General features: G+C 44.3%; 2 protein-coding genes and 1 long non-coding RNA gene across 13 annotated transcripts in view; 1 reads left to right on the top strand and 2 right to left on the bottom strand.

The window, feature by feature from the left end:
* LOC128886568 (uncharacterized) overlaps nucleotides 1–12,317 on the bottom strand; it is a 45,159-nt gene extending 32,842 nt beyond the window's left edge. Inside the window, exons 1-2 of the long non-coding RNA XR_008459866.1 lie at nucleotides 10,124–12,317; nucleotides 8,330–8,440 (exon numbers count right to left, since the gene is read on the bottom strand). This is a non-coding gene — a long non-coding RNA (uncharacterized LOC128886568). The remainder of the gene's footprint in view (nucleotides 1–8,329; nucleotides 8,441–10,123) is intronic.
* Nucleotides 1–25,253, top strand: part of LOC128886566 (potassium voltage-gated channel protein eag) — a 57,133-nt gene that overhangs the window by 29,490 nt on the left and 2,390 nt on the right. Inside the window, exons 3-15 of one of the 10 annotated variants that reach the window (XM_054141553.1) lie at nucleotides 4,042–4,142; nucleotides 5,141–5,273; nucleotides 7,230–7,287; nucleotides 7,634–7,740; nucleotides 12,204–12,472; nucleotides 12,994–13,293; nucleotides 13,533–13,786; nucleotides 15,055–15,320; nucleotides 15,494–15,779; nucleotides 15,906–16,269; nucleotides 19,927–20,042; nucleotides 21,091–21,207; nucleotides 24,812–24,969. In XM_054141553.1, the coding sequence (XP_053997528.1) occupies nucleotides 4,042–4,142; nucleotides 5,141–5,273; nucleotides 7,230–7,287; nucleotides 7,634–7,740; nucleotides 12,204–12,472; nucleotides 12,994–13,293; nucleotides 13,533–13,786; nucleotides 15,055–15,320; nucleotides 15,494–15,779; nucleotides 15,906–16,269; nucleotides 19,927–20,042; nucleotides 21,091–21,207; nucleotides 24,812–24,969 (2,529 nt within the window). Of the gene's footprint in view, nucleotides 1–4,041; nucleotides 4,143–5,140; nucleotides 5,274–7,229; nucleotides 7,288–7,633; nucleotides 7,741–12,203; nucleotides 12,473–12,993; nucleotides 13,294–13,532; nucleotides 13,802–15,054; nucleotides 15,321–15,493; nucleotides 15,780–15,905; nucleotides 16,270–19,926; nucleotides 20,043–21,090; nucleotides 21,208–24,811; nucleotides 24,970–25,253 lie in introns of all 10 variants that reach the window. The other 9 variants (XM_054141552.1, XM_054141560.1, XM_054141556.1 and 6 more) reach the window with 9 other exon arrangements.
* Nucleotides 16,654–24,883, bottom strand: LOC128886567 (MTOR-associated protein MEAK7). 2 transcript variants are annotated; one of them, XM_054141565.1, is made up of 3 exons: nucleotides 23,210–24,883; nucleotides 21,028–21,192; nucleotides 16,654–18,725 (listed from the first exon to the last, which is right to left on the bottom strand). In XM_054141565.1, exon 3 carries the CDS (start codon nucleotides 18,723–18,725, stop codon nucleotides 17,394–17,396), a length of 1,332 nt encoding a protein of 443 aa, XP_053997540.1. In that variant the 5' UTR covers nucleotides 21,028–21,192; nucleotides 23,210–24,883; the 3' UTR covers nucleotides 16,654–17,393. The 2 variants fall into 2 exon arrangements, with proteins under 2 accessions (XP_053997540.1, XP_053997539.1); XM_054141564.1 differs by lacking the exons at nucleotides 21,028–21,192; nucleotides 23,210–24,883 and adding an exon at nucleotides 18,945–19,767.

Raw genomic sequence — 25,253 nt, 5'->3', positions numbered from 1 at the left:
ATGCAGAGTATGTAGGTCGGAAGGGCACGTACATACTTCTGTAGGACGGGAATTGTAATACCGAAAGCATATACGGTAAGCCCTCGAGACTTACACCGTTAATTTGTTCCAGAGCTTTCCACGTGAGTCGAGTACAGCGGTGCAAGTCCAATTGTACAAACACGATGCATCGAGGGGAGAAAGAAACGGCGAGTTAAAGAATAACGCGGTGTCACGAGTCAAGGGGAACGTGGACGACGTCGAGCAACTTTTGCTTAGGCTCGAGCTTCGCGAATATTTCGACTATAAAAGGACAGTCCTCTATCGGAACAAAGTACTATACGTATAGCGATCTAGAACGGAACACGATCGTTGTATCGTACAAATGAAATTAGACAAAATTTGACTCGTTCTTTACGCGTGCAAAACTATATACGTACGTCTACGTAAATTTTTCTTTAATTACCAGTCGAAACGTCACCATGGAACATATTTCTTGTAATTTGTCTCGATTGCTAATTATCTTCCGCGTGAAAATAAAACTGTTGTAGCGAAATATATCATACGACGGATCATAGAGGGAAACGGCTGAATTTTCCTGGCCAATAAACCACGCTTTTCTCCCAACGTTCGCGTAAGCATTCTCGTGCCCAATCGTGGAGTTCAGCAACGAACGCAGAAAGTGGTTCAAGTACGGGCATGCAACGACGCGCTTCTGCCCGAAATAACGATTACTCCCACGCTGTTTACCTGAGGGACGAACTATCGATTATACCGCGCGATAAATATAACGTAACTAAAGCCGGTCGACCTTCTTCGGGCGAGCATAGTCAATGCTCGTTTTCAAGGTGGCCTTTTTCTTTTCCATCCCTGCTTCTACATGGACGTGGCGACTGCACCCTCTTGGTAACAAGATAAGAAAAACTACAAGATTTCGGGCCGTCGAAATCTTATTCGTTGTACAGGGTGTTTCGTTCCAAATCGGAATGATTACGTATTTCCTGAAGATGAGATGGAGATGTCGAGAAAATGTTTTTACAAAAGTTATTTGGTTCGAACGACCGAATAACTTTTGTATAAACATTTTTCTGATTGCTTCGTATACCGGTGAGATACGTAAATGTACGTATTTAATCAACGTTGGTAACGTATAAACCATAAATGTTCAGTTTTATTTTACGAAACTTTTTCCAACAAAAGTTCCGAGCTAATCGTTTCCACGAAACTTTTCCTACGTACAATTTTCAACTACCTGTTCCGCGAGAACAGTTTCTTCGATCAAGTATCGAAGAGCAAAAATAATTGCGCGTAAAATAAATTTTATCAGACGATGGAGTTTATCGATGAAACAAATTGGCGAACCATTGGAAAAGCCAGGAGAGAAGAACTCGTAGAGGTTGAGAAACGCTGGCTCGAACGTCGATACGTATAAGCGCGGGAAAAATGGGTGGTGCAGCTGGCGCTGTTATTGAACCTAACCTCGATAAAATATACTCGACATGTCGACGGCAAGCGTCACGTATGCGTGACGCACCAAGTCTCGTGAGAGACCTACGTCACGTGTATGTAACACGGCTGATTTTCTATTTCGCGTCCTTGCCAATAAAAGCGGTATCGAGGTTGCATTTTTGCAACAATTTAGGTTAAAGTTTACGACGCCGTCTCGCCTGCTCCTCAACGGTTACGCGATTTTTTGTTTCGTTACTTCCGTATTCCGGCCTTCTTGTTAATTCCAAACGTATCAACGTATAGTTTCTGTTATCGAATTGACCACCAGCCCTCAATTCTAGAGCCTAGACATCGGTCACCCAAGGACTCGTGTTCCTCCTCCATTTTCTTTCTCGGCGTACTCTACCTCCGATCCGAATCATCCCAATTCCAGGATCCTCATTTGTCACTCGTCTCTCCTGGTGATCCGAGCGGGAATATTAACGTTCAATTTCCTCTCCATAGTTCTCGTTCATTTGGCAAAGTTAACCGTAGGCTCTCGCCTGGTCAAGGTTTCGAGGAATCGAGCAACTTCAATGTCTCCTATCTTCTCCATAGTTCCTTCAGAATTTGTATCTCATCTTTCACTGTCAGCCTCCGTTCTCCCCGGCATTTATCGCATTCTTCCGTAAACATCAGCGCGTCGAGTTTCAGCGACATCGTATATCGCAGTCACCGTCTAATTGACAAATTTGGCCCAAGTGCTCCCCAGCTGGCAAGCTCTCCTCGAGGATCCTCGAAGCTCTTTCGAGCTCCTGTTGCATAGGCTTGGTCGCGAGCAACGGCGCCATGCGCTCCGTTGAGTTCGAGGGATGCACAGCCCGTTCAGGGGCGAGCTATCGAGACCAAGAGCTGCTGTCATTCGAGAGGACACACTCGATCAAGAGTGCCCTCCCTGTTGCAACGCGTCTGCCACCGACCCTTTTCTATCGTCTTTTCTCATCCTCTTTGTCAGACTGCTGTGCATACACGTCTTCCACTTGTAATTCGGATAATATTTATGTTTCGTTCAAAACCATTCTATGCAAGTAATAAATTGTGCGTAAGTAAACTTACTAGTCTGAGAATAGACCAGTATTCCCACGTGTATGTACGAGTCCGTAAAAAAATAAGGGAGGTGTTCGACTCCTTATTGTAGGAAATGCTGGCGTTTACGCAGAAAAATAGTACCCCGAGAAATGATGTTGAAATTGTCTCGTTCGAAAAGTAGTAGCGGTAGACTGTTTGCGTGAACTTGCGCCTTCGCGAGATTCCGAACCCATTCGTGAACCAGCAGCGAAAGCATGGTTGACCGAGTCGATGAATCGGTCGCGTACAAGGGGCGTAAGGTCGATGTGCGTGGCCTTGACCTGTTTCAGGAGGCGAGACCGGGTCAGAAGTATGCGTTCGAACGAGCGGCGCGCGACTGTAACCAATAGCGAGACCCGGTCGATTTGCGTGCACGGAGACCCGACTTGCCCCCTTCGTGCGCGCACTTTGATGCACCGATTACTCTTGTTTCTTTTACGCGCGCATCGGTCTGGCTTGCATCGAACATAAGAAACCCGCAAAGAAGAAAAATTCGTTTAGAAATTTTATCGAAACCGGTCAACCACCCTTATTCTATCTACGATTTTTATTATTTAAAGTTTGGTAACGATGTACATTGTTCCAAACAACTTTCTCAAATAATCTTCTCCGAGTATCGACCATTATTTTCATATTAAATCATTCGACTACTGTTGAACACTTTTTAAATAGCTACTTTCCTCGCGTCTCAACTCGAACACGAACGAAGTCTCGTTTTCAGCCTTTTACTCGAATCTTTCCCCTCGAGGATTACATTTTCAAACAAAATTTGGTCACAAAACTCCTTTCCCTCAAAGTAAATCAGAGACGCTTCAAAGCATCCAGGGTTCTTTCACTGGTCGTTATCGCGCGCTGAAAAAAAAAAAAAAAAACGGCGAAAGAAGTATCGCATTTAATTAAGGGCGGCCCCTTAAAAAGAACTGCACGAAGCTGAGCTCGAGCAGGAACTCGGCCATCGCGGGATCCTTGTCCAGCGCACGAGGAAACGATAACAGAACTTCTCGTCCATTCGTTTTATTTGAACGGAGAATTATGCGTGCTCGTAAAGTCGGCTGTAATTATCACGCGAAACTTGACCGCTGTAAGGCTCCCTTCCTTTTTTTAGTAGTATTTCCGTATCGTATTTGGAAGAAACGCGATCAGCTTCATTTTTCGATATTCTCGACCGAGGAAATCGAGCCTCGCTCAGCGGAAAAATATTAATCTCGATTCGTCCCGTATTGCGCGCGCTTCATAAAGGAACGTTTTATTATTAAACGTCGCGACTGCAGATGTTCGGTCGCGCGGCAGGGAAAACGAATATATACGGAAGGAAACCGGGGAGACGCAGTGTTCAAATTTGTGACGGATATGACGGCCACGGGGTTTTCGAAAATAAATGAAAAAACAGAAAGAAAGAAACTAGCTTTCATTTAAGGAGAAACTATCTACTTTTCTACTCGTAAGTGCAGGTTGTCGATTGAAAATGCAATTATGTAATCGGTTGTTTCTCTTTTTCTGTTACAGCTGACAGCAGTTTTCTCCTGGCGAACGCTCAGATCGTCGACTTCCCTATTGTCTATTGCAACGAAAGCTTTTGCAAAATCTCTGGCTATAATCGTGCCGAGGTAATCCTCTCTTCTCCGCAATCGTTGCTTCACCGAACTCCCATTTCGTCCTCGCGTACTATATGCTTTTCTAATATCTTTTTTCATTGGTTTCGCGAGCCGATCTTACACCGACGATTCATATTTCTGCTGCGTTAATCGCCAACTTTCGAAATAATCAAACAACTTATGTAAGCGATCTTTTGTTCGATTCGAGCATCTAGAGTATTTTGTTAACCACGCCAGAATCTACACGAGCATTTCAGCTATAAAAGGTTAACGTTTTCCTGGGCATTGGAAGTTAAATCGAACGTGTAAACGGAGGGTGTCGTGCGATAATGGCGGTACAGCCGTGAATGGGGGTGCCACTTGGTACAGAAATAACTGGTTAATTATAGAGGTGCATTTATTTAAAAAAAAATCGAGCTTGAAAATTCGCGAAAGAAAGCCTAGCTGGCTAAGATGATTCTTTTCGGCCACGTAAACACAATCGGTTTAACGTAAATTGTACATTATATCCGATATCCCTATTAAGGTTTAACGAACGATCGTGGAAAAACACGGACTAGGACAATCGAGGGTTCCGCGATAGCAACGATTCCGTGCAATTGCCACTTTTCCATTATCCCTGGCTGTGTAATTAAATTGACCCGTTACATCGAATTTATGTAATTGGCTTCTGCATCGAAGCTCGAGACAGCCGCGGCCGGCCGTGACGCTGGAAAATCGGCGCTCGTGGCGATCGATATTTTGTTTCTCGCGAAAACATCGTGATTCGAAGTAACGCAAGAAAAAATTACGACCGCGACTTTTTAATGTTGCGCTATAAAGAAATGTGAAAAGTCAGCGATAGTTCGTCGAACGAGTAATTTATAATTACTTGGATTCCTCGGTCTCTTCGTGAAAGCTATCGTCGATTAGGGCCGACACCGTGACGCGATCGTCCACTGTTAGCCGTGGTAACGGTGTACCGTGTCAGCAAACGACCCGTGGGGTAATATTTGCTGATTTGTCGGCAGGTTATGCAAAAGTCCTGCCGCTGCGGATTCATGTACGGGGAGTTGACGGACAAAGAGACGATCGCCAGGATCGAGGAATGCCTCGAGGGCCAGATTCACGATCAATTCGAGATCCTGCTGTACAAGAAGAACAGTAAGTACCGCCAACGATAAGCATCGCGGCATGAGAGACGCTTGAATGTGGTGTTCGTGGCTTCTTTCGTGGCCGAGATCGACGATTTCGAATACTTGCCCCCGTTTCGGTGCCTCGTTCTACCGTTTACACGACGAATCCTCGAAAATTTATGCTCGTGGGAAAACGATGTCTTTGGTAAACCGACGAAACCACCAAAAAATATGCTCAACAACGAAACGTCGCGACCGAAAAGAATAATGATCGTTAACGTCGCGATTGCTGCTGATTCTTAATTCGATAAATACTTTTTCCAAGTTTGGTCCAATATTTTTAGCAACATCAAACGAACGTAGAACGTTGACATTGAATTTAAGAGAAGTTGGAATGATAGACCAAAACGAATCTCAAGAGACTGTTGTCGTTTCATTTAATTTCATGAAACGTTCGAGTGACAAGCTAAGGTACAACAGCATATTATTTCAAATCACTGCTCAAAAGTTTGGTTTAATAAAGTTTTGAATAAACGAGTTGGGGCTCGGTAACGCCTATCTCCCGTTACTTTGTCTCGAATCTGCGACGACGGGACGGAAAATTTTCAGGCTACTTTCACGGGGGCAAGGCGTATCGAGAAACGTCGCGAGCAACGACGAGCAACTCGTCGATTCTCGGCGAACGACTCTGACAGAACGCCCCGAGGCGCGAGATGATGTGTCATTGTGCATGCTCGGACCAGCGAAACGAAACTGTTTGTGTCGCCTGATCTCGCCTCGTCTGTCAGCAAAGGTCTGTTTTCACGTAACCCATAATCGCCACTCTTAATTTCGTGACAGTAATTTAGAGACTCTAGCGAATTTTACACAGATACAAATAACTTATCGACAACTGTAATCGGCCGATCGGCGTTAAGAGTCGCGTGGAAACAAACCTCGACAACGACAAGGAACTGTTCCTATGCGTTCATTTCATTCGTAACGGCGTGTTTCCCTCTCTCGATAAACGCGTCACTATTCACGAGTCATACTTCTCTCGTTTCATCGATGTAATTGTGTTTCACGTTCTTCCGTACCTTTGTTTTGCCTTCTTTTTTTTTCCTCCGCCATTCAGAATCGCGTGCGTACGTTTTTTTTTTTTATCACGCGAAGAGGAGTACATAACGAGAGTAAAATCTCGTTCCTCGTGGTTGCAATCGTTCCACGCGACACTCGAACGAGCTCGGTTAACGGACGTGTCTCGGCTTCGCTCGACTCTTTATGGCTACTCTCGCAGTGGATGCATGTTCTCGTGCGAAGATTTAGACAGCTTCTCGCTCATTACGGTCAGAGATGGGCAACATTTTATTGTCGTTATTTATTCCAGACGTTTCGTAGTCGATCGAACAAAAATGAATAACCGCGTAGATGGATTTACAAATTTGTTTGTAAAAAAATGCTCTGTCGAATGGCTATTTCGTATCTTTATTTCAAATAAAATTTGCCCGTGTCCGATCGATACAACATTACATGTCGCAGTGCACTTTTCTTGTCGAAAAGTAACAAATGCAACGCAAAGTAAAATGTTTGTGTACCTACTCGGTAACGCACGCATCGCCGCGCCGCTGCGATCCGCACCTTACAACAGACGATGGTTGAATGATTTCTGCGCACCTACCTTGCGCATTGCGCAATGCGCAAGGTAAGGCCGAGGATGAGGGAGTCGCTTGTCCGTTCATCGCTGGCGGCGCTCTGGTGCTTTTGTGACGTCATGCCATGTTTCACGCTATTCGAAGCACGCACGTATGTATGTGTCGCGCGAAGCACAACCCGTGCAAACAAACATCCACTATAAGCGTAGCCTAAAAGATTCGTCGGGAATCAAAATGACGACCACGGTCTAACGGAACCGTAACGTACCCCGAAACGACCACCCCAAGTGTCCTATTAGACGACGAGGATCGTTGCACCCGAGCCCAATAATAAATGATCGTTCTGTTTAAAGGTGCCCCACGAGGTATGTCTAGCACAGGTTCGCAAAAGAGTGCTCGAAAGACCCACCAGTAAGTCACCCTCGAATCTAACTATACAAACACGATAATAATTTATAATTCTATATACATACATATTCGTATACATAAGTATATACAGAGCGTTCCATCAGAAAAGGGACGCTTGATTATCTTGTTTGTTTTCGACGGTACGAAAGAAACGTTTCGTTTTAGACGTAATTTCGGCGGCTCCGTTCGGAACCAAATAAATTATACCTGAAACACTTTTCCGAATCATCAAAAGTAAACAAAACTATTGGGTGTTCCGTTTCTGCTGGGACACCCTGTACGTTAAAATATTTAATGCGTACGTACATTGGAGATATATTGTATACGATTATTATACACCCATCTTTAGCGTGAACAAGAGACGACACACATACAAGGATCGTCGAACGATCCCTGGACCAAAGGGCGGCCATTTTCAGAGGACACTATTCAACCTCCCGCCTTCTCTTGATTTCAGTTAATTTGCCCCGATTCTATCCTACTAAGTACTAAACGCACAAGTAATACACACGTAAATGCGTATACGTTTCGCAGATAATTGTCCCCTTTACCAACTTGGCGAACATTCGCGGCCAATCGTCAAAGCTATGCTACCTTTTTAGGATTCTTTGTGACGATGTCGATCGAAAGGTCCTTTACCACATTAGGATTTGAAATTTTGTTAGCGCGATACAAGCGATTCTAGTTTCTCCAAGTAAAGTGTCCTTGAAGAGATACCAGTCGTTAAAAAAAATCTTGCATCGTAACGGAAACATGAAAAAGTAAAAAGTTTATGTAGCGTTTACTTGGCGCGTCGAGTTCTATTCTAAAATGTCGGATGATGTACACGTACGTACGCGTACATCGCGTGACGTTCGAGGGAGATGTTCGCTGGGTTAGGTGCGCAAATTGTAAGGTATGTTGCGTCCGTGTGTTTCGTCTTAATTGAAGCGTTGGCGAGGATGTTGCAAATTAACCAACGACTCGCGAAGAAATAGAAAGTCGACGTTGACAGAGTAATCACGAGTCTCTTTGCCGATTAGAAACACTCGTAAATAGTACATACGTATGCGTAACGGCGTCCGTAGACGATACAGCTTTCAGAGTCCAGGGATGATCTCGTGGACGCCTCTGCCCTGATCCTTTGGAACAGTGTCTCTCAAACGCTCCCATCGACCTAACGCATAAACGATTAACAAGCTTAATCGACATTGTTGCAAGTTTTTTCGTCTTTTACTTTTCATATTTAATCGATTTACGTTCCCGCATTGCCTCGAAATCTTGTTTCTAATTCTATTTTCCAAATTTTTCCCTACGTATTGACTCAATATCGTTTCATTCGATGGTAATATTCTGCAAATAAAAATAATCGTATTGTTTCTGTGAAGCACAGTTTGAGAAACACTGGCGTAAAAAGTCTCCGCGGCCGTTCGTTCAGGGTTTGTAATCGAGACTCGAGCACGGTTCAGCCCCGATGTGTTCAAAGTAAATTCGTTCGATTGTCAGGAACGAAAGGGAGCCTCGTGAATCAAAGACGAAACGAAAACCGAGACACGGCGGGATGGAGAAATTAAAACGAATGAAAGAGGGACGCGGAAACAAGGACGGCAGTGATTATCGAGTAGACAGGAGGGATGGAAATTAATAAAAGTCTATCCTTTCGAAGGACATTTATCACCGTGTGTCCTTGCCTCCGTGAAAACTTGCACGTTGAGATGATTTCGGAGAGTAATAAATCGCAGCCATTTTTTCGTTTCGTAACGAGTTAATCTTTCGACCGACGGAAATATCTACAGGGTGGATTATTTACAAACTTGTCGTACACGCGTTATTTTTATTCGCTCGGGAGAATATTTATCCAAGAATTTTTTAAATAGTTTCGATCGCGAACGATTGCTGCAACTCCTCCGTGGATATTTTTATTTCTGCCATTCTTTTTATACGTGTACGTTTATAAATGCATAGAGGGCTAGAGGGTAATTCTTGGGAAACGATCGATACGTGTTATTCGTTAAGTTCGAGGAAGCTTGGAAGAAACTTACCGACAGCGCAACTTTACTTCACATTTCGGATCGTCTCGCTCGATCTCGAAGCAAAAGAAGAACGCATCGAGTCCAGGTTAAGATTACAAACCCTACACGCTCCTCTCAGCAGCCTAATCATTCCCGACTCACTCTTATAATGAATTAGTCCCAAGTATCGCCAGGCGAATTCGAGTAGCGAGCGAGCGACCGAAACGAACCGAACCAAGGCGAGGAAACTTGGTACGACGACGACACGACCCTTTTAAACTTTTAGGCGATACTATGGTTGGCTTCGAATATTTTCGTCATCCGAAACAGCTTGTGGCTAGTATTGTACGTACACAGTAAACGTACCAAGTTTTTGTTCTCACCTTGGACGAGTCGTCGGCGTCGCTCGCGTTCTTGACGCTTATCCACCGGTGTAGTCGCGTGCTCGATGCACGAAATCGACGCTGGTCGGTTTCGTATCGCGAAAGGTCTATCGACTACCGTCGACCAGTGTTTCGGGGTGAGAATTGTTTGTGTCGGAATGTCAAGGACTTTTTGGGAGCTATTGGTTCAACGAAAAATGTCGCGTATTACGGTGTTCATTTTCGCCACGTAAATATACTAGTTTCGATTCATCGCGAGACCAACGTATACAATTTTCGGTATTAATAGAAAAATGCTAAAGAGATACAATCTTTATATCGTAATATTTCGTTACTAAATAATAGAATGATATTTCAAGATCCCGTATGCCCATCTGATACCAACGGTATTTTCGAGTTGAACACGGTAACTTTTCACGGATCGTTTCAGATATTTAAATTGTGACGTTATTTAGTACGACTCACCAACATCTCCCAACAATCCGCAGCATCTGCGTCTACTTGGAAGCTCAACTATCAGGATACGCTCCACACTCGTACTTTGTACGCTGTATCATCATTTCAAACACTTTTACCATGTTAGCGTATTTCACTCCAATTCCTCGACGACCCGCAAAGACAGTTACAGAAAAAAACCAAAAACAAACTAAAAGCCAGGACCTTACTTCCCGGCACTGTTAACGAACAACCGATATTCTTTGATCGATGTCTTTTATTACCGACACACCTCGGAATTGTAAAAATCGCTCTTTCTTAGGTAATGAAATAGGCACGAAACATTAGTACATAATTTACTTTTTTATTATCAAATTTTACTGCATCCAATTGTTTCACATTTTAATTGTGCACTGGACCGCTGGCACCTTGTTCGTACCACCACAGACGCACGATTACCGCCAGCGGAGTAGTCCCCGACGGACGCTCCCCACCCAGAAATCCGGTGCGCAACATTCACGCGCAGCACCGCCCACTGCCGCGTCAAACGGACCCCGTGTACTAATCTTCCGTATCGTAAAATAACTATTTATTGTTATCTACTCGGAGTAGACTCTGCTGACGCTATTCGAGCGTCTGCGCTGCGAAGGTGGACAAAATTTTATTCGAATAATAATAATACATAACAAATAGATTTATTTAATTAATTTATTCGCAATGTTTATTGCATCGAAAACGATCGATATATCGGTATATCGATATATCGTTAGTTTAACGTAAAATATATAGAATTCGAATGACGCGTCGTTAGTTTATAATTTCGACTAATTATACACCTTTTATAATAGACAATAAAAATACTTGGTTGTGTTAGTCTAGTTTTTATCAAATTTTCATTACGATATTAGAATTAGAATATAGAAGAAAAATATGATATTTAATTTAGTTTTAGTCGTGTTTGGCATGCGATCTGGAGAGTTTAAATAAAATTTACGCGTATGCATCGGATCTTTGTAACAAATTCAATTGTATCGGTACCTAGGTATCTACGTACATTCGGGTCAATTTACAGCTCGGAACTCGCGTTTGTTCCTGTACCCGTCTCGTGGTGTTTCGTTCACCTTTGTCTCCATCTTCTCACTAAAGGAACTGCGGACAACGACTTTTTCCCATCTCTGACTTCCAGTAGCGCAGAGAAACTTGAAACGATTCGGTGCACCCCATTTCGACATTCCGTCGATGTTCTACTTGTATCTCTCGCATCTCCCAACCTCCCACATAGATCTCGATTGAGCACCGCTTGATGTCTCGCCGGAGTAACCAAGTTCCCACCGCATGAAACGTCCGTTATTCACTATGCTGTAGAAAGCTCATCCGAATGCGATGATCGGCCACTATCCCTTTGTATCCGACAAATACGATATTCATTTGCACGGTGGCATGAGTTTTACCTGTGAAAGACGGATTCTTTTCGGTAGCACTGCTTCTCGTATTGCGCAACCAGCTTCGCTCGACTGTACTTTGTTGGCTCTCTGGCCATTGTATCCATCGCATAGTTGGTCAGACCTGGGTGAATTTTATTCGAGAACGGAGAGAAATCGTTCGAACCGTTCGATATTTGATTCCGTCTTTGATGTTCAGCAAAGCTATTTGGAAATGGAATAATATGAAATTGTTTCGCGAAATAATTGCGTTCGTGTTAAATAAAATATTAGTTAAAATTTGAAAGGAGATTACGAGAATGGTGCCCAGGTCTGTAATCGGTAGCCCGCCATGCCTGTAAACCATATGTACGTATCGTGCGTTACTTGTTAGCTTGTTAGCAACAGCTTTCAAGTCTGTAGCATGATAGATAGCCGATAAGAATAGCGCGTGCCCTGCAGGAAGGGCTTGGACGTTTGCCCGAAACGTTTCGCATCGATGAAACCAATCGATCGCAAGACTTCCTGCACGGATCTCGGTTTAAGGCCCGTTTGCATCGAAGACGAGAACGGCTAATTAGCTCGATGGTCTATCTAAACTGACTAGCTGATGATAGATTAGCGTTGATCCAGGTGGCCACGTTGGTTTCCCAACGAGTGACACGTCTCTCGTTTCGCTTGATGCACAGAAACACCACTATGGCTGCTTCTGCAAATAGCGCCGATAAAAAACGAACGGGACCTGGTGGTCCTGTTCCTCCTCACATTCCGGGACATCACCGCCCTGAAGCAGCCGATCGAGGCGGACGACACCAAAGGTGGCCTCTCGAAATTCGCCAAGCTCGCCAGATCGGTCACCAGGTCCAGGTCTGTTCTCGTCTCGCAGTTCAGCTCCCACCTGCCCGCCCTCAAGGATACCGCGATACCCACTACCGGGAAGCAGTCGCATTTAGCTCACGTAAGTGTATCGTCAAAGTTTGTTAGCCGAGGATCGAGGTGGCGCATAGAATCGAAGGCTGAAAATAAGACCAACTCGGGGAATATTTTCAGTCGTTCTCCTTATCCCATGGTACCTCTCGGGACAGTTCTGCTCGGTTTCAAACAGCCCCAGCCCCCCCTCAAAAGTCTCTCGACCGAAAGGGGATTCGAGTACGAAGCGTTGCAGGTCGATTTGTTACGCCCCAGGTGCAACCATTCGCATTCGAAATGATGCAGATTTAAGAACGATTTAGATTCTGTCCAAACTCGTTCACGTTCGCGACACAGATTTACGCGAAAGGTTTTGCGGAGGAATTTGTTGAATGCGCTAAACTTTAATTTTAACCTTTATTATTATTATACACCTCTACGTGATGTATAATAATAATAATAATAAAGTTAAAAGCAAGAGAAAAAGTTAACCAGTCGTAGAACTGCAGCACCGAGAGACCGCAATCGAAATCCGTAACATGATACCGTGCTTTTATTGGCCCTGTTTAGATGATGTCCTTAAGCGGCGACGTGATGCCGCAATACAGACAAGAGGCGCCCAAGACTCCGCCGCACATTTTGTTACATTACTGCGCGTTCAAGGCGATCTGGGATTGGATCATTTTGTGTTTGACCTTTTACACGGCCATCATGGTACCCTACAACGTCGCCTTCAAAAACAAGACCAGCGAGGACGTCTCCCTGTTGGTCGTCGACAGCATCGTCGACGTCATATTCTTCATCGACATCGTCCTCAATTTTCACACGACGTTCGTTGGTCCTGGCGGTGAAGTGGTGTCCGACCCAAAAGTAATTACAATTATAAAATCTAACCTTAACTTTAAACAGTAAACGAAACACTTGTCTTTTTTACCGTCTAATTTTCGAATTTTCGAAACGCAAATTGAAAAATTAAATTTATCGACATAAAAAAGAAAACAACAACAATTAAAAGAAAAAGTTTGTAAGGAGCACGTGTACCTTACAAACCTGACATATATCCCCGGAACACTGTACTTGCTAAGGAGCTCGAACGTGTGGGTTTCTAGGTGATCAGGATGAATTACCTAAAGTCGTGGTTCATCATCGACCTCCTCAGCTGTCTTCCGTACGACGTGTTCAACGCGTTTGACCACGACGAGGATGGAATCGGCAGCCTGTTCTCAGCCCTGAAGGTGGTACGCCTGTTACGGCTGGGTCGCGTGGTTCGCAAACTAGACCGGTATCTGGAGTATGGAGCCGCGATGCTCATTCTTCTGCTCTGTTTCTACATGTTGGTTGCTCACTGGCTGGCCTGTGTCTGGTACGTCACTTTAAGGTGATTTTACCCTGCCCACACACAAAAAGGTAACACAGCCTGCGGCAGGATTAACGGATAACCTCGACGTCATTGCATTTCCCGACGCAGCGTCGCATCACGTACAACAACACAGACTCACGCACACGAAACATGCCGTGCCGTTCAGGCCATCCCGCGCGCTCGTTCCGTTCGGTGATCAACAAATTTTTAACTCGATCAACCAATCAATCTTTTTTCCAGACAACCGCTTAATGCGCAAGGTAGATGCGCGGTTACCGTCTCGGTTACCAATTATGTATCGTGAGGATTTAGCGACGAATAATCCAAGATCGATGGTCCCCGATACGAACGAGATTGCTACAGCTTTTAGAATGGTAACGATGTTTGTTTGGGTTACTTAGTAACCAGCTGCGTGCAAGAATCGAGAGGATACTTGACCCGTAACACTGTTAAAACCAAGAAGAAACATTGCATCCGAGGCTGTCTAGTTCATTCAACACGCTTCTTAATTATTTTCGCTTCCTCGGTGCGAAGCAGCACGAACGAAGTAGCGCATAGCGTTAAGGCTGTCGTCGAGGACAAAAAGTTTCCTCGAGAACGAGAGAAACAAACAAATGCCCTTAGACGAAGCTAAAATTCCACTTGTGCCCCGAGAAAGCCCCCTTTCCTCTAGTCGTCGTCGTCGTCGTCGTCGTCGTCGTTGTCGTCGTCCACCCCCCGCCCCCTGCGCCGACAGATGGCGGTACGCAACGACAAAGAGTCGCGATCCTTTGCAAGAGACGCTGTAACATTTGAAATTGGCAAATCTCTGCGTTTCCAAAAATGCTACCTTTCGACTGTTAACATCGTAGCGACTGTGATCGCGAAGAATGCTAAAATGAATCTGCACGAGGAGCACGAAACAATTATAAATGCGAGCAGATGGAAACGAAGAGGGGGTTATTCCACGCTGAAGGGTCACTTTCCGCACTCGAGGATTTTAATGAAATTCCAAGAGTTACAATACCCGTTACTTTCACGCGAATTGTAACATATTACAATTTCGTTAAAATCCCTGACCTAAAAACGCGGAAACCGATCGATTGTAGGTAGCCCGGAATCGATAGCAATCAAACGCGAGGCGGCTTGACGACTAGCGAATAGAAAAAGCATGCCACCCCGTGCTTGTTTTCATGCATTTAGACACACCATCGTCCTTCGCTCTCTGATCTCGTGGCTGTGCACGCCCTGGGCAATTCCATCCACGTAAAAAGTGTTTCGTTGCGTTAAAGGTACTCGATAGGAAGGTCGGACGCTGACAACGGGGTCCAGTATTCCTGGCTGTGGAAGCTGGCGAACGTCACCCAGTCACCGTACAGCTACCTGTGGACCAATACCAGCACAGCGCCGGAACTCGTGGCTGGCCCGTCCAGGAGAACCATGTACGTCACCGCGTTATACTTCACGATGACCTGCATGACCTCCGTGGGCTTTGGAAACGTCGCCGCGGAGACCGACAACGAAAAGATCTTCACCATCTGCATGATGATCATCGCTGGTACGACTGTTCGCAAGCCTATTCGACTTAACCAGGTCTTTTCTCGCGAATATATCCTAGTAAAACCACTTCGTTGGTTCTCGATTTTTCGGAAACACGACTAAAAAAAACATCGCTATCCGCAGGATACAGCGATTACAAGCGGCGTACAAACGATTCGTTACTGTCCACAGCCCTGCTATACGCTACGATCTTTGGTCACGTCACCACGATAATCCAACAAATGACATCCGCCACCGCCAAGTACCACGACATGCTGAACAACGTGAGGGAGTTCATGAAGCTGCACGAGGTGCCGAAAGCCCTCAGCGAGCGGGTGATGGACTACGTCGTGAGCACCTGGGCGATGACCAAGGGCCTAGACACGGACAAAGTGCTCAACTACTGCCCCAAAGACATGAAAGCGGACATCTGTGTTCATCTAAACAGAAAGGTCTTCAACGAACATCCTGCGTTCAGGCAAGTTGACACCGTCGTTATTCTAACCTCGATCACCCTCCATCTGAACTTTGCCCACGACACCGCGACGCTCTACGACCAACAGTCCGCAATTGACCGACGGGTAATTCTATTTCAAACCCACAGGTTGGCCTCCGACGGTTGCCTGCGCGCGTTAGCAATGCATTTTACAATGTCGCACAGCGCTCCCGGCGATTTACTTTATCACACCGGGGAATCGATCGATTCCCTGTGCTTCATCGTGACCGGAAGCCTCGAAGTCATACAGGACGACGAGGTGGTGGCAATCCTTGGTAAGGGTGACGTGTTCGGGGATAGCTTCTGGACGAATCCGTCCGTAGGCCAGAGCGCAGCCAACGTTCGAGCTCTCACCTACTGCGATCTTCACACCATCAAGAGGGATCGACTGTTGGAGGTGCTGGATTTTTATCAAGCGTTCGCCAACTCCTTCGCCAGGAATCTCGTCCTAACGTACAATCTGAGCCATCGGGTGAGTCACTCTCCTCCAACTAGACTTCTCATTGTCAGTCTTCGTACGTCTGGGTAAATCTGTGTTGTGCGTAGATCAGTTTGATGTCGGCGATACGGCGGCGACCTGGGTGTTCTGATGTTGTATGTGTAGCTGTCGCTAGGTTTTGCGTTGTTGTACTTGACTCGAGTATAATTTTACGAGGCCCGCTAAGCCAGTGACGAACAACAGAGACGCGACGTATCCGCCAAGAAAATCTGGCAAGTGCGGCTATGGGGAACGAGTAGCACACAGGCCAAGTCCTACTGCACAGGCCAAGTTCTAACATTTTGGATGACACGGACAGACATAACACAAGTTGAATATTCGTAATTGTTAGCGTTAGGGAAAATAAGGATACTCGTCAAGGTTTCAGATCTTTATTGAACACCCAACGTACCGAGCAACAGTGCGATGTTTTTTCTTTGGTTCTATTGTTTCGACGAATGAAATCGACGCGCTCCCGCGACGATTCGTATAGGAATAACACACAGTCTTATAAGTATAACAAACAGTAATCCATGCTGTACAATATTTATCGGTAGACTTTGATCAGCGTATCGAGTACTTCGATTAAAAATGATTGATGACTCACCAGGCACTAGATAATAGGCATTCGAAAGACACGGTAACCGACGTGATATTTGCTCCGATATCACGATATACAGTGTTCGTTAAGTAGCATATATGGCATAAGAGTTTATACATATAAATGATTGGACGATTGGAAATGACGTTAGCACGAGGAAGATCAGGCCGTTACAGGGATGTGAACTTTTTTTTTTTTTTCCTTTTTTTTTCTCTTTAAATGTTGAGTAATAGCAAATAGAAAGGAACGTGTATAAGCTTGCAAAACGCTGGTTACAGATATGCCTGAGAAGACTTTCTTAATGATCGTTACGTTCGTATAATTCGTTCGAATCGTTATCGATATTTTCGTCATCTTGTCGAGACGATTCCACGCAAATTACGGAAGAATTGATACGATAATGACCGTTACACTGTTTTACGATAACTTTTCTTCTAACAAGCTATTATATTTTAAGTAGCCTGATATACAAATGTTTACATACCCCTAGTATAGAAGCAACTCTTCGATATCACAATTACTCTTTCTTTTCCCTCAGTCCTTCGCTATGCATTTTACGCCCAGACAATTCCAACATAACCTTAGAGGTAGGGTCCTGATCCAAAATCGATTTTGGATCTCGCACGTCCTCGTCCACCTCTGGGAGCGGACCTACGCCCCAAACTTCGCAATGTTTAATCTTAAAATTCTCCTTGCCACTGAGCTGCACATAATTTTGGAAGGTTGTACACGACAGGCTCGATTTGCCAGTTCCGTATTCGCTGTCCAACCACAATCCAGGATAATTGAGTTGTCCTCCCATAAGCAAACCATTAGGCATAGTTTGTTGGTGAAGGTTTAAATACTGATAATGGTTATTGTAACCCGTAGAGGAGAAAGTTAATATGTCTGGTTCGAGCTTGAACAAAAACGAAGATGGACTTCCTATAAAGTTTGGTCCAAGAGCCCAGCTATCGGACGCGAAACCACCAAACACGTGGTCTTCCGTGTCTTGAAGTATTATAATAGTGGATCCTTGCATGGTGATTCTTCCTAACATGGTAGAAAACGACTCTCCGTGTACTTGGCTCGAAAACAGAAATCTCCATTCCTTGCGAAGTTCGTGAGGCAAACTCAGATTCAGAAACAAAACATCTCCCAATCCCAAGATACTTGGAAAGTGAGGTATATTTTCCAAACCCTTGCACACTGGCAGAAGATTCAAATCGTTTATTCGACTGCTGGTATTCTTATCTCCTTTCTTCTGGGAGACTAAAAAAAGACACTGAAAGACGTGTGATTGTATCATTTTAAACGTAGCTGCTGTCGTAAACCAGTTTTCAACTTGATCGACGGTTAGCATCTCTCCATGTTTAACCAGATCTTCGCATAAACTTCTAGAGCGCATTCCTATTCGTCTAGTATTCACTGTACAACCAATGCTGCTCCAAGTCGAATAACAAGCATTACCAGAGTTCTTTTGTAGTCTCAAGGAAGAATTAATCGTCGCTTGAACATACTGAAGGAAGGTCGCTGTAGGTATTTCTTGCTTCGATTCCTCCTCAGAAAAGCCATCGAAGATCAAGCTTGTCCTTTCCTCTGGACTGCCACGAACGGCAAACACGTACAGACGACCAAAATTCTCACCGTTTATGGCAGAAACTCTCTTTCCTGGCTCGTGGCAAAGAAACCTCACCACAAATTGCAATAATATATCGTCTAAATGGCTCGACCAGTGTTTAAATATGTCCTCACGTTTTATAGACCCGGAACTTCGGGACATCGACTTGAACAAGTTCTCCACTAAGGTCAACTCGTCCGCGGATAATATATTCGCGGACGAAGCGGAACGACTCGAACCATGACCCATCTGGAACAATTTATTTCGCTCGATTGTGATTACAAAATCGATAATATCCAAGGGATCGCAAAGAAATTTTATTCGATACGAGTTCCATAAACATGTTCTACGAACATCGACGTTGAACGTACAGCTACTTTTTTTGTCATTTTTTTGTCATCCAGTTAGGCAAGACCGAATCCGTTTCATCGAATCGTGCCAATTTCTGAGAGAAAACTGATCACAAACCTTTTGAGCGCGAGAAGTACTCTTCACAGTAATCCATACACCTCGTCGTTTCCACGATTAAATTCCGATTCGAAATAAATTACGGCGGTGGAAGTACGCGCGAGGTCGCGTATCTTTTCTTAAAGTCGAATACGACGCATCCGAGACGAAGTTCCGACACGGAACTCGTCGACGGAACTGTCTCGGACCTTTTCTGATCCGGCGCGTTAAATAAAATATTTTGAGGTTAGTCGAGTGCAGGTTGTCTGCTACTTGTGCGTCGTGCGCCTACGCCTATCGACTGCTCTCATGTCGCATGCGCGACTGATAAGTAGGGGTGTACCGTCTGCCGTCCCGTGCATCTGCCCTATCACGTCTTTTCATCCGGAAAAACGAAACGACAAAGGACCGAAGTTTTTCCGGCGTTGACCGTTCGACTACCGAAAAAACTGTATCGATTTTAGCTATTGCTGCGTTCTACTATGGAACGACTCTATTCGATCGTAGAAATTTGCTGACGTTACCGTATCGTTTCTCGATAGAAAAATGGTTCGCGAAATAGGCGTTAACGAAGCTTGCGTCTGAAAGGAGAAAGTTTATTTCGTTGTTAGCAGCTTGATCGAGTAAAGGGGGAATCTCGAAAAGTCGACCAGCTTATTCGTGAATCGATCGGGGAAGAATTTTGTCGCTAGGAGAAACAAAATAGCATATCGTTTTTCTGTTACGATGAAACGAATAATCGTCACCTACATGGTAAGGGGCGGAAAACCGATAAAGGGTCCGCTGCGTTCCAGAGAACATTAATAATAGCAAAGAAGACACCCGAGGGCATAAATAATCATTCCGGGCCCCATAAATAAAGCCTCGTGGTTCGCTTGCAATTACGCCGTGCCGTTCACTCTAATTAGCGATCGATAATTCTAATTGTAATGCGCACCACGATAAACACCAAAGTACACACAATAATTCTGCGATGCTCATATACCGGAAACGTTCTGTGCAGCTAATATTCCGGAAGGTGGCCGATGTCCGTCGGGAAAAGGAGCTGGCCGAGAGGAGGAAAAACGAACCCCAGCTGGATCAAGCGCAAGATCACCTGGTGCGCAAAATTTTTTCGAGGTAGGGAGAAATTTGTTGGCATTGATCTCGAATGGATATCGTCGCGAATCCATTCCGTGTAATGACCACCGCTTCCCTCAACGGTCCTTTATCTTCGAACGCCTTGGATACCACGGAGAATAAACGTAACGATATATTACGAAAATGTTCAGGAATCATCCGCGATAATTTCAAACGAGAAACGAACTTGGTCGTATCGAGGTTTGAAGTTTTAGTAATTAATTTTTCAACGTCGTGTAGAACTCGGTCGACTCCTCTTTACGAGATTAATTTTATCGCGCAAGTATAATTATAATAATCGCAAGTATCGTCGACAGCTTTCGGGTTTAAATTGTTATCACAGTTTAAACGAAATCGAAACATTTCGAATCGGAGGAGAAATCGTGAAAGATGAAGGACCTTGAACGAAGCCAACAGGTGCAATATCTTGGACTAAATTTTGTTCTGTGTGCGCGCGTATTCCCGTGTTATTTTTCCCAAGCTGTATTGTCTGTCTGTCTGTCAACCGATCGCTTCGAACAGATCCCATTAGGTGATAGTTATTGGCAATAGAGATCCTATTGGTTGTGACGCCTTATAGTTACAAACTTGGGGGCAGAAAATATTGGCCGTTTAAGGCCGCTGCGTAGCGACGATATCGTTTAGACGTTGTGTCGCGCTTCATCGTAACAAAGGGACGGACCGAACGTGCGTGGAAATGGTAGTGGCCTTGAGCGGCCAGTTGTGTTCGACCATAGTTTAGACGCAGGATTCCCTTTTCTCTATTACTCGATGGACTATAAAAGGACGCAGACTCGGAACGTTGAGCAGCCACAGGCGCACAGGACTACGCGCGCACAAACGCCGTCAGGATGATTTAAGCGCGGTTACTAATTATTAACAGACTAACAATAACGATAAGGACGATGATGAATTAGCGAAGAAATGATGCGAAAGCAGAAGTGTGTCGTCAGCGGGCGATCCACGTCTCACAATACTTTCCTACCGTATCTCTGGTAAATTGTTGTTGATTGTTGATCGTTGCTTGGCTGGCCTGTTGTCCGTAAAGGTTCAAGACCGACGGGGAACCCCAGATTGGCGTAACCAGGGCCGCAAACGGACGGTCCCAGCAGGATTCCGACGAGGAGCTCACCGTGAACGTCCTGCCGCCCTGGCCCAGTTTTAGGCAATTTCATTTCTTACGTATTTATTTATCTTCTTCATTCTTTTTTAATTGCCATCTCTGCTACTTCTTACGTAAACACTCTTGATTATATCGATTTATTATTCTTCTTCTCATTATGATTATATTTAAACCATCGTTATTATTATTATTATTATTGTATATCGTTATATTTATTATTATTATTATTATTATTATTATTATTATTATTATTATTATTATTACTACTCTCAACTGTGATCTTACTATTACATATATATATATATATGTATATATAGTATGTATCTATGTATATACATATATAAATATACACACGAGTATCATGTACATGTATACCTGACTCGAACGCCTCGATTTCGTACGCGTATTTTTTTCCTTCGACTATATATCTATACATATCTATGCACAATCGAGATTTTTTTCCGGCGTCGATTTGTCGAATAGACTATTCGAGACGAACAATGACACAATCGCATCGTGGAATTTTTTGATCGCGTGTACGCGACCATTTTTCCTTCGTTCGTTCGATTTTCTCATTATTATACGCGCGCATCCGAGCGCCACGACACGCATCCCGAAAAGGTCGTCACACGTTCCAAGTGTATCACGGATATGCAATCGCTGTACACACGCTTGAAAGAGAAACCGATATACTTATATATATTATCATAGCACGTCCACGGAAATCATCCTGGGCGAACCGAGACTCGACGACCAAATCGAGCCAGAGATGGTCAACATTTTCCAAACGAAACAAACTTACAAAATGAAGTTATATTTCGCTTGAAATATCTTTACCGTGTACTCGTAGAAACGTCGCGAAAATATTTTCAAGTCTCGGTTTCACTCGTCATCTATTATTCGTGTAAAATTTTGCCTATCCTTGTTTCGTGGTTTTTCTTATCCCCGATAGTCTTTGATTTTCCCGACAATCCGAAAGAATTGATGTAAAATAAATCTATGACTCGATTTCCTCTAGCAGGAAAGCTCGTGTCTGTCGAAATCGAAACTCCTAACCTCGAAAGCATCGTGTGTCGATCGAACTCGATTCACCCAGGAACAGTGTCTCGACTCGACGAGATGCGTCTATACTCTACACACACCACCCGGTGCCATACACATTAATCTTTGCCATTTCTGGCGATCACTGCAGTTCTGACGAATGCTAGAGTGCTGTAAAATATACGGCTTTAGAGGGTTATGCGCATCTTTCTCCCACCACATATTTTTAGTGGAATCAGGATTGTATAGAGCGAACTCGTGGACTCCGTATCTCTTTCGCATTAGTCTTTTGTTAATTCAAGCTTCGAACCGCCTTTAACCGTCTCGTTCGAATATCGAAGCCGTGACGTTTTCTCGAAAAAAGAGAAACGGCATGAGTAATAATCGAAACTCTACGCTCGACAGATCGAAACGAGCGAATAATACGTCTCGATGCGAAAGAAATGCTCATAGTCCTCATTGCGCCTCGAGCATCCGATCCTTTTACGACTTTATGCAACGCCGAATGCATGTGACGTACACACTCTAGGATTCAAGTTTCTCTTTGTCACCTGACTTATGTATTTTTATACATATACATATACATATACATATACATATATACCGATGCCATAGTAGCTGCTTGAAAAACTGCCAGACTGCCAACGAACAAACGCGAAAACTGTGATTCGTGTCGCGTTAAATCGGTGAACATTTTTTTTTTTCTTTTTTCTTTTTAGAATCACGATCGTGGCATGTTGTATGCATGATAGATGCTTAGAATATCTCCTTAGACTTGATCGATTCACGTTTGGATCGAAAGGCGAACGGAGGCGATTGAAAATTTCTAAATCGAACTATTCCAGATTTAAACGAAAATATTCCACTTTAATAATAATCAGGCGGTATTAGTATCTGGTAACGGATGGGCAAATCGTGTCGGACTTGATATTAATAATACGATAGTTATCGTTGCAGTGCAATACAAGCAAGTCGTTTGTTTATCGTAAGGAAACTGATTTACCTGTCCATGTAAACGCGTTTCTGGAACGGATCGGTGGCACTCCCAATGTTGATCAGGCAGCTCGTCATCATCACAAACTGTACCATCAAATGCTGCGTCGATGAACTCCAATTGTGGCCGACTCTGCTTGCCAAGATGAAAACAAATGCCAAAAACGCAATTAATGAAATTCGATTCTTGGACACGCACTCGCGCACACACATGCGTATACAGACACACCAACACACATATACACAATAGGGAATGAATTAATCGCAGCGTAATCTTCGCGTCACGGTAACGAATAATAAATAAACGCGACTAGCCAGAGGCCAGTGGACGCCATTCCTCTCTTCGCGGGAAAAGTACTAGTGGTCGCGTAGCGCGTGGCTGAAAGGTTAGGTGGCGCGAATTTCAAATTAGATTTTTACATACATGGATACATGCAGTGCCGTCTTAGCATATGAGCACGAAACTAAGGGACCCTATGGTTATGTACGGTACGCGAAACACATTTGTGGCACGAGTACATACATTCGCGAAAGTGACGAATATACGTGGTCTTGAATCAGTATCTGTAAAAATTCAAACTTTTCGACGCACGTCAATCGTCACGTAAGAAATAGAAGTGAACATTTCACGCGAACGTAGAGAATAAATGTTGGTCGAAATCACCTAGTCCGTGAGCGTGCTCTCTTTACCTATTTACTCGGATTTGTTATTCCCGTTGCGCCATCTCGGGAGTCCCCGATGCAGAACCGTTAATTCAAAGTTGGATGCTTTCGCGAGTAGAGCCTGTAATTACGCCCCAAGGGCGGGGAGTTTCCAAGTCGGCCAATTCATCCTGAAAAGCATCGCGATAACGTGTCCCGACTTTCCATTAGAAGGAACAAGACGTGTTCTTCGATTGACCGAAACTCTCGTTAAAGAGACACGCTAGCGCGAAACCGGTCGTTACGGAAACAGTTTCCGAGGAAATTTTATTCGAACGAGTCGGTGGGAGGTGAGGGTTGCTCTATCCAGAACTTGGAAATCACGAGGCAGACACAACGGCTCACGATTCGGTTCATCGACGCCGCCCCGTTTTCCCGTATGTTTTATCGGCATTTTATCACCACTGAGAATACTTTTTTTCGAATCCCGTAGGCACACCAAAGTAGGTTGCTCGTGAACACACCGCTGGAGCTGTATCCCTTTTTCTAGCCTCAGTAGAACGAACTTGACTCATTTTGCCGCAACAATTATGTATTAAAAAAATATGATAGAAACACGTCTTTACCCACGTCCAAAGAGCTAAAGCTAAAGCAAAAGATGGAAAACAAAAAATGAAAAAAAAAAAAAAACAAAAAAATAGAACGTCGATACGTATGACGCAGAATGAATGCTCGCTGCGATCGGAGAGATTAAAAGGGAAAAGTTTCGCGCAAGCCCAAAGTGAAACTTTCGGAAAGTAATGTTTTCCTCCTATCCACGATTCGTACACCATGTATTTTAATCCCCTTTACTTGATTAATCGCCTAGCGAAACTGGCCTTTTGGACCCCGTAATTGTAAATAGCCCCTAACGGATCTCGGATCGGATACTAAACGCGAGTGTTCTCGCTCTGTACTTTTTTTTATCCAGGTTCCGTAGAGAGCGACACACTCCCGACGTGGAGAAGGGCGACGGGAAGGACGGCAAGGACGGCAAGGAAGGGGAGTCGTCGCATTCTAGAAAACTCTCCACAACGGAGGAGACCACTGCCGCTAAACCACGACCGGGAAAGTGGGGACGACTGTTAGGTAACGTCCGGTGTAATCGCTATAAATTATACTAGATTAACGGATTCAACTAGGTATAACTTTAAACTACGAGCATATATACGTATTTGTGATACCTTTGTCCTTTGGCGTCCTCAGCTGCTCTTCGATGGTGACGTATAGGCGCGTGAAAAATTCCCACTGGGAATACCACGCAGCCTCCAGCCTTTGTCTCGAACAATAGAACTGCATTCGGAAAAGTACCATCGATAGCCAATCGAATCCAATTGGATTCACGCTAAACTTTCAAGTTATTTTTGTTGTCG

Source organism: Hylaeus anthracinus, unplaced genomic scaffold, assembly GCF_026225885.1.
Source record: "Hylaeus anthracinus isolate JK02 unplaced genomic scaffold, UHH_iyHylAnth1.0_haploid 11985, whole genome shotgun sequence".
Lineage (NCBI taxonomy): Eukaryota > Metazoa > Arthropoda > Insecta > Hymenoptera > Colletidae > Hylaeus > Hylaeus anthracinus.
Note: the sequence above shows the minus strand (reverse complement) of the source record. Positions and strands in the feature narration are given on the sequence as shown.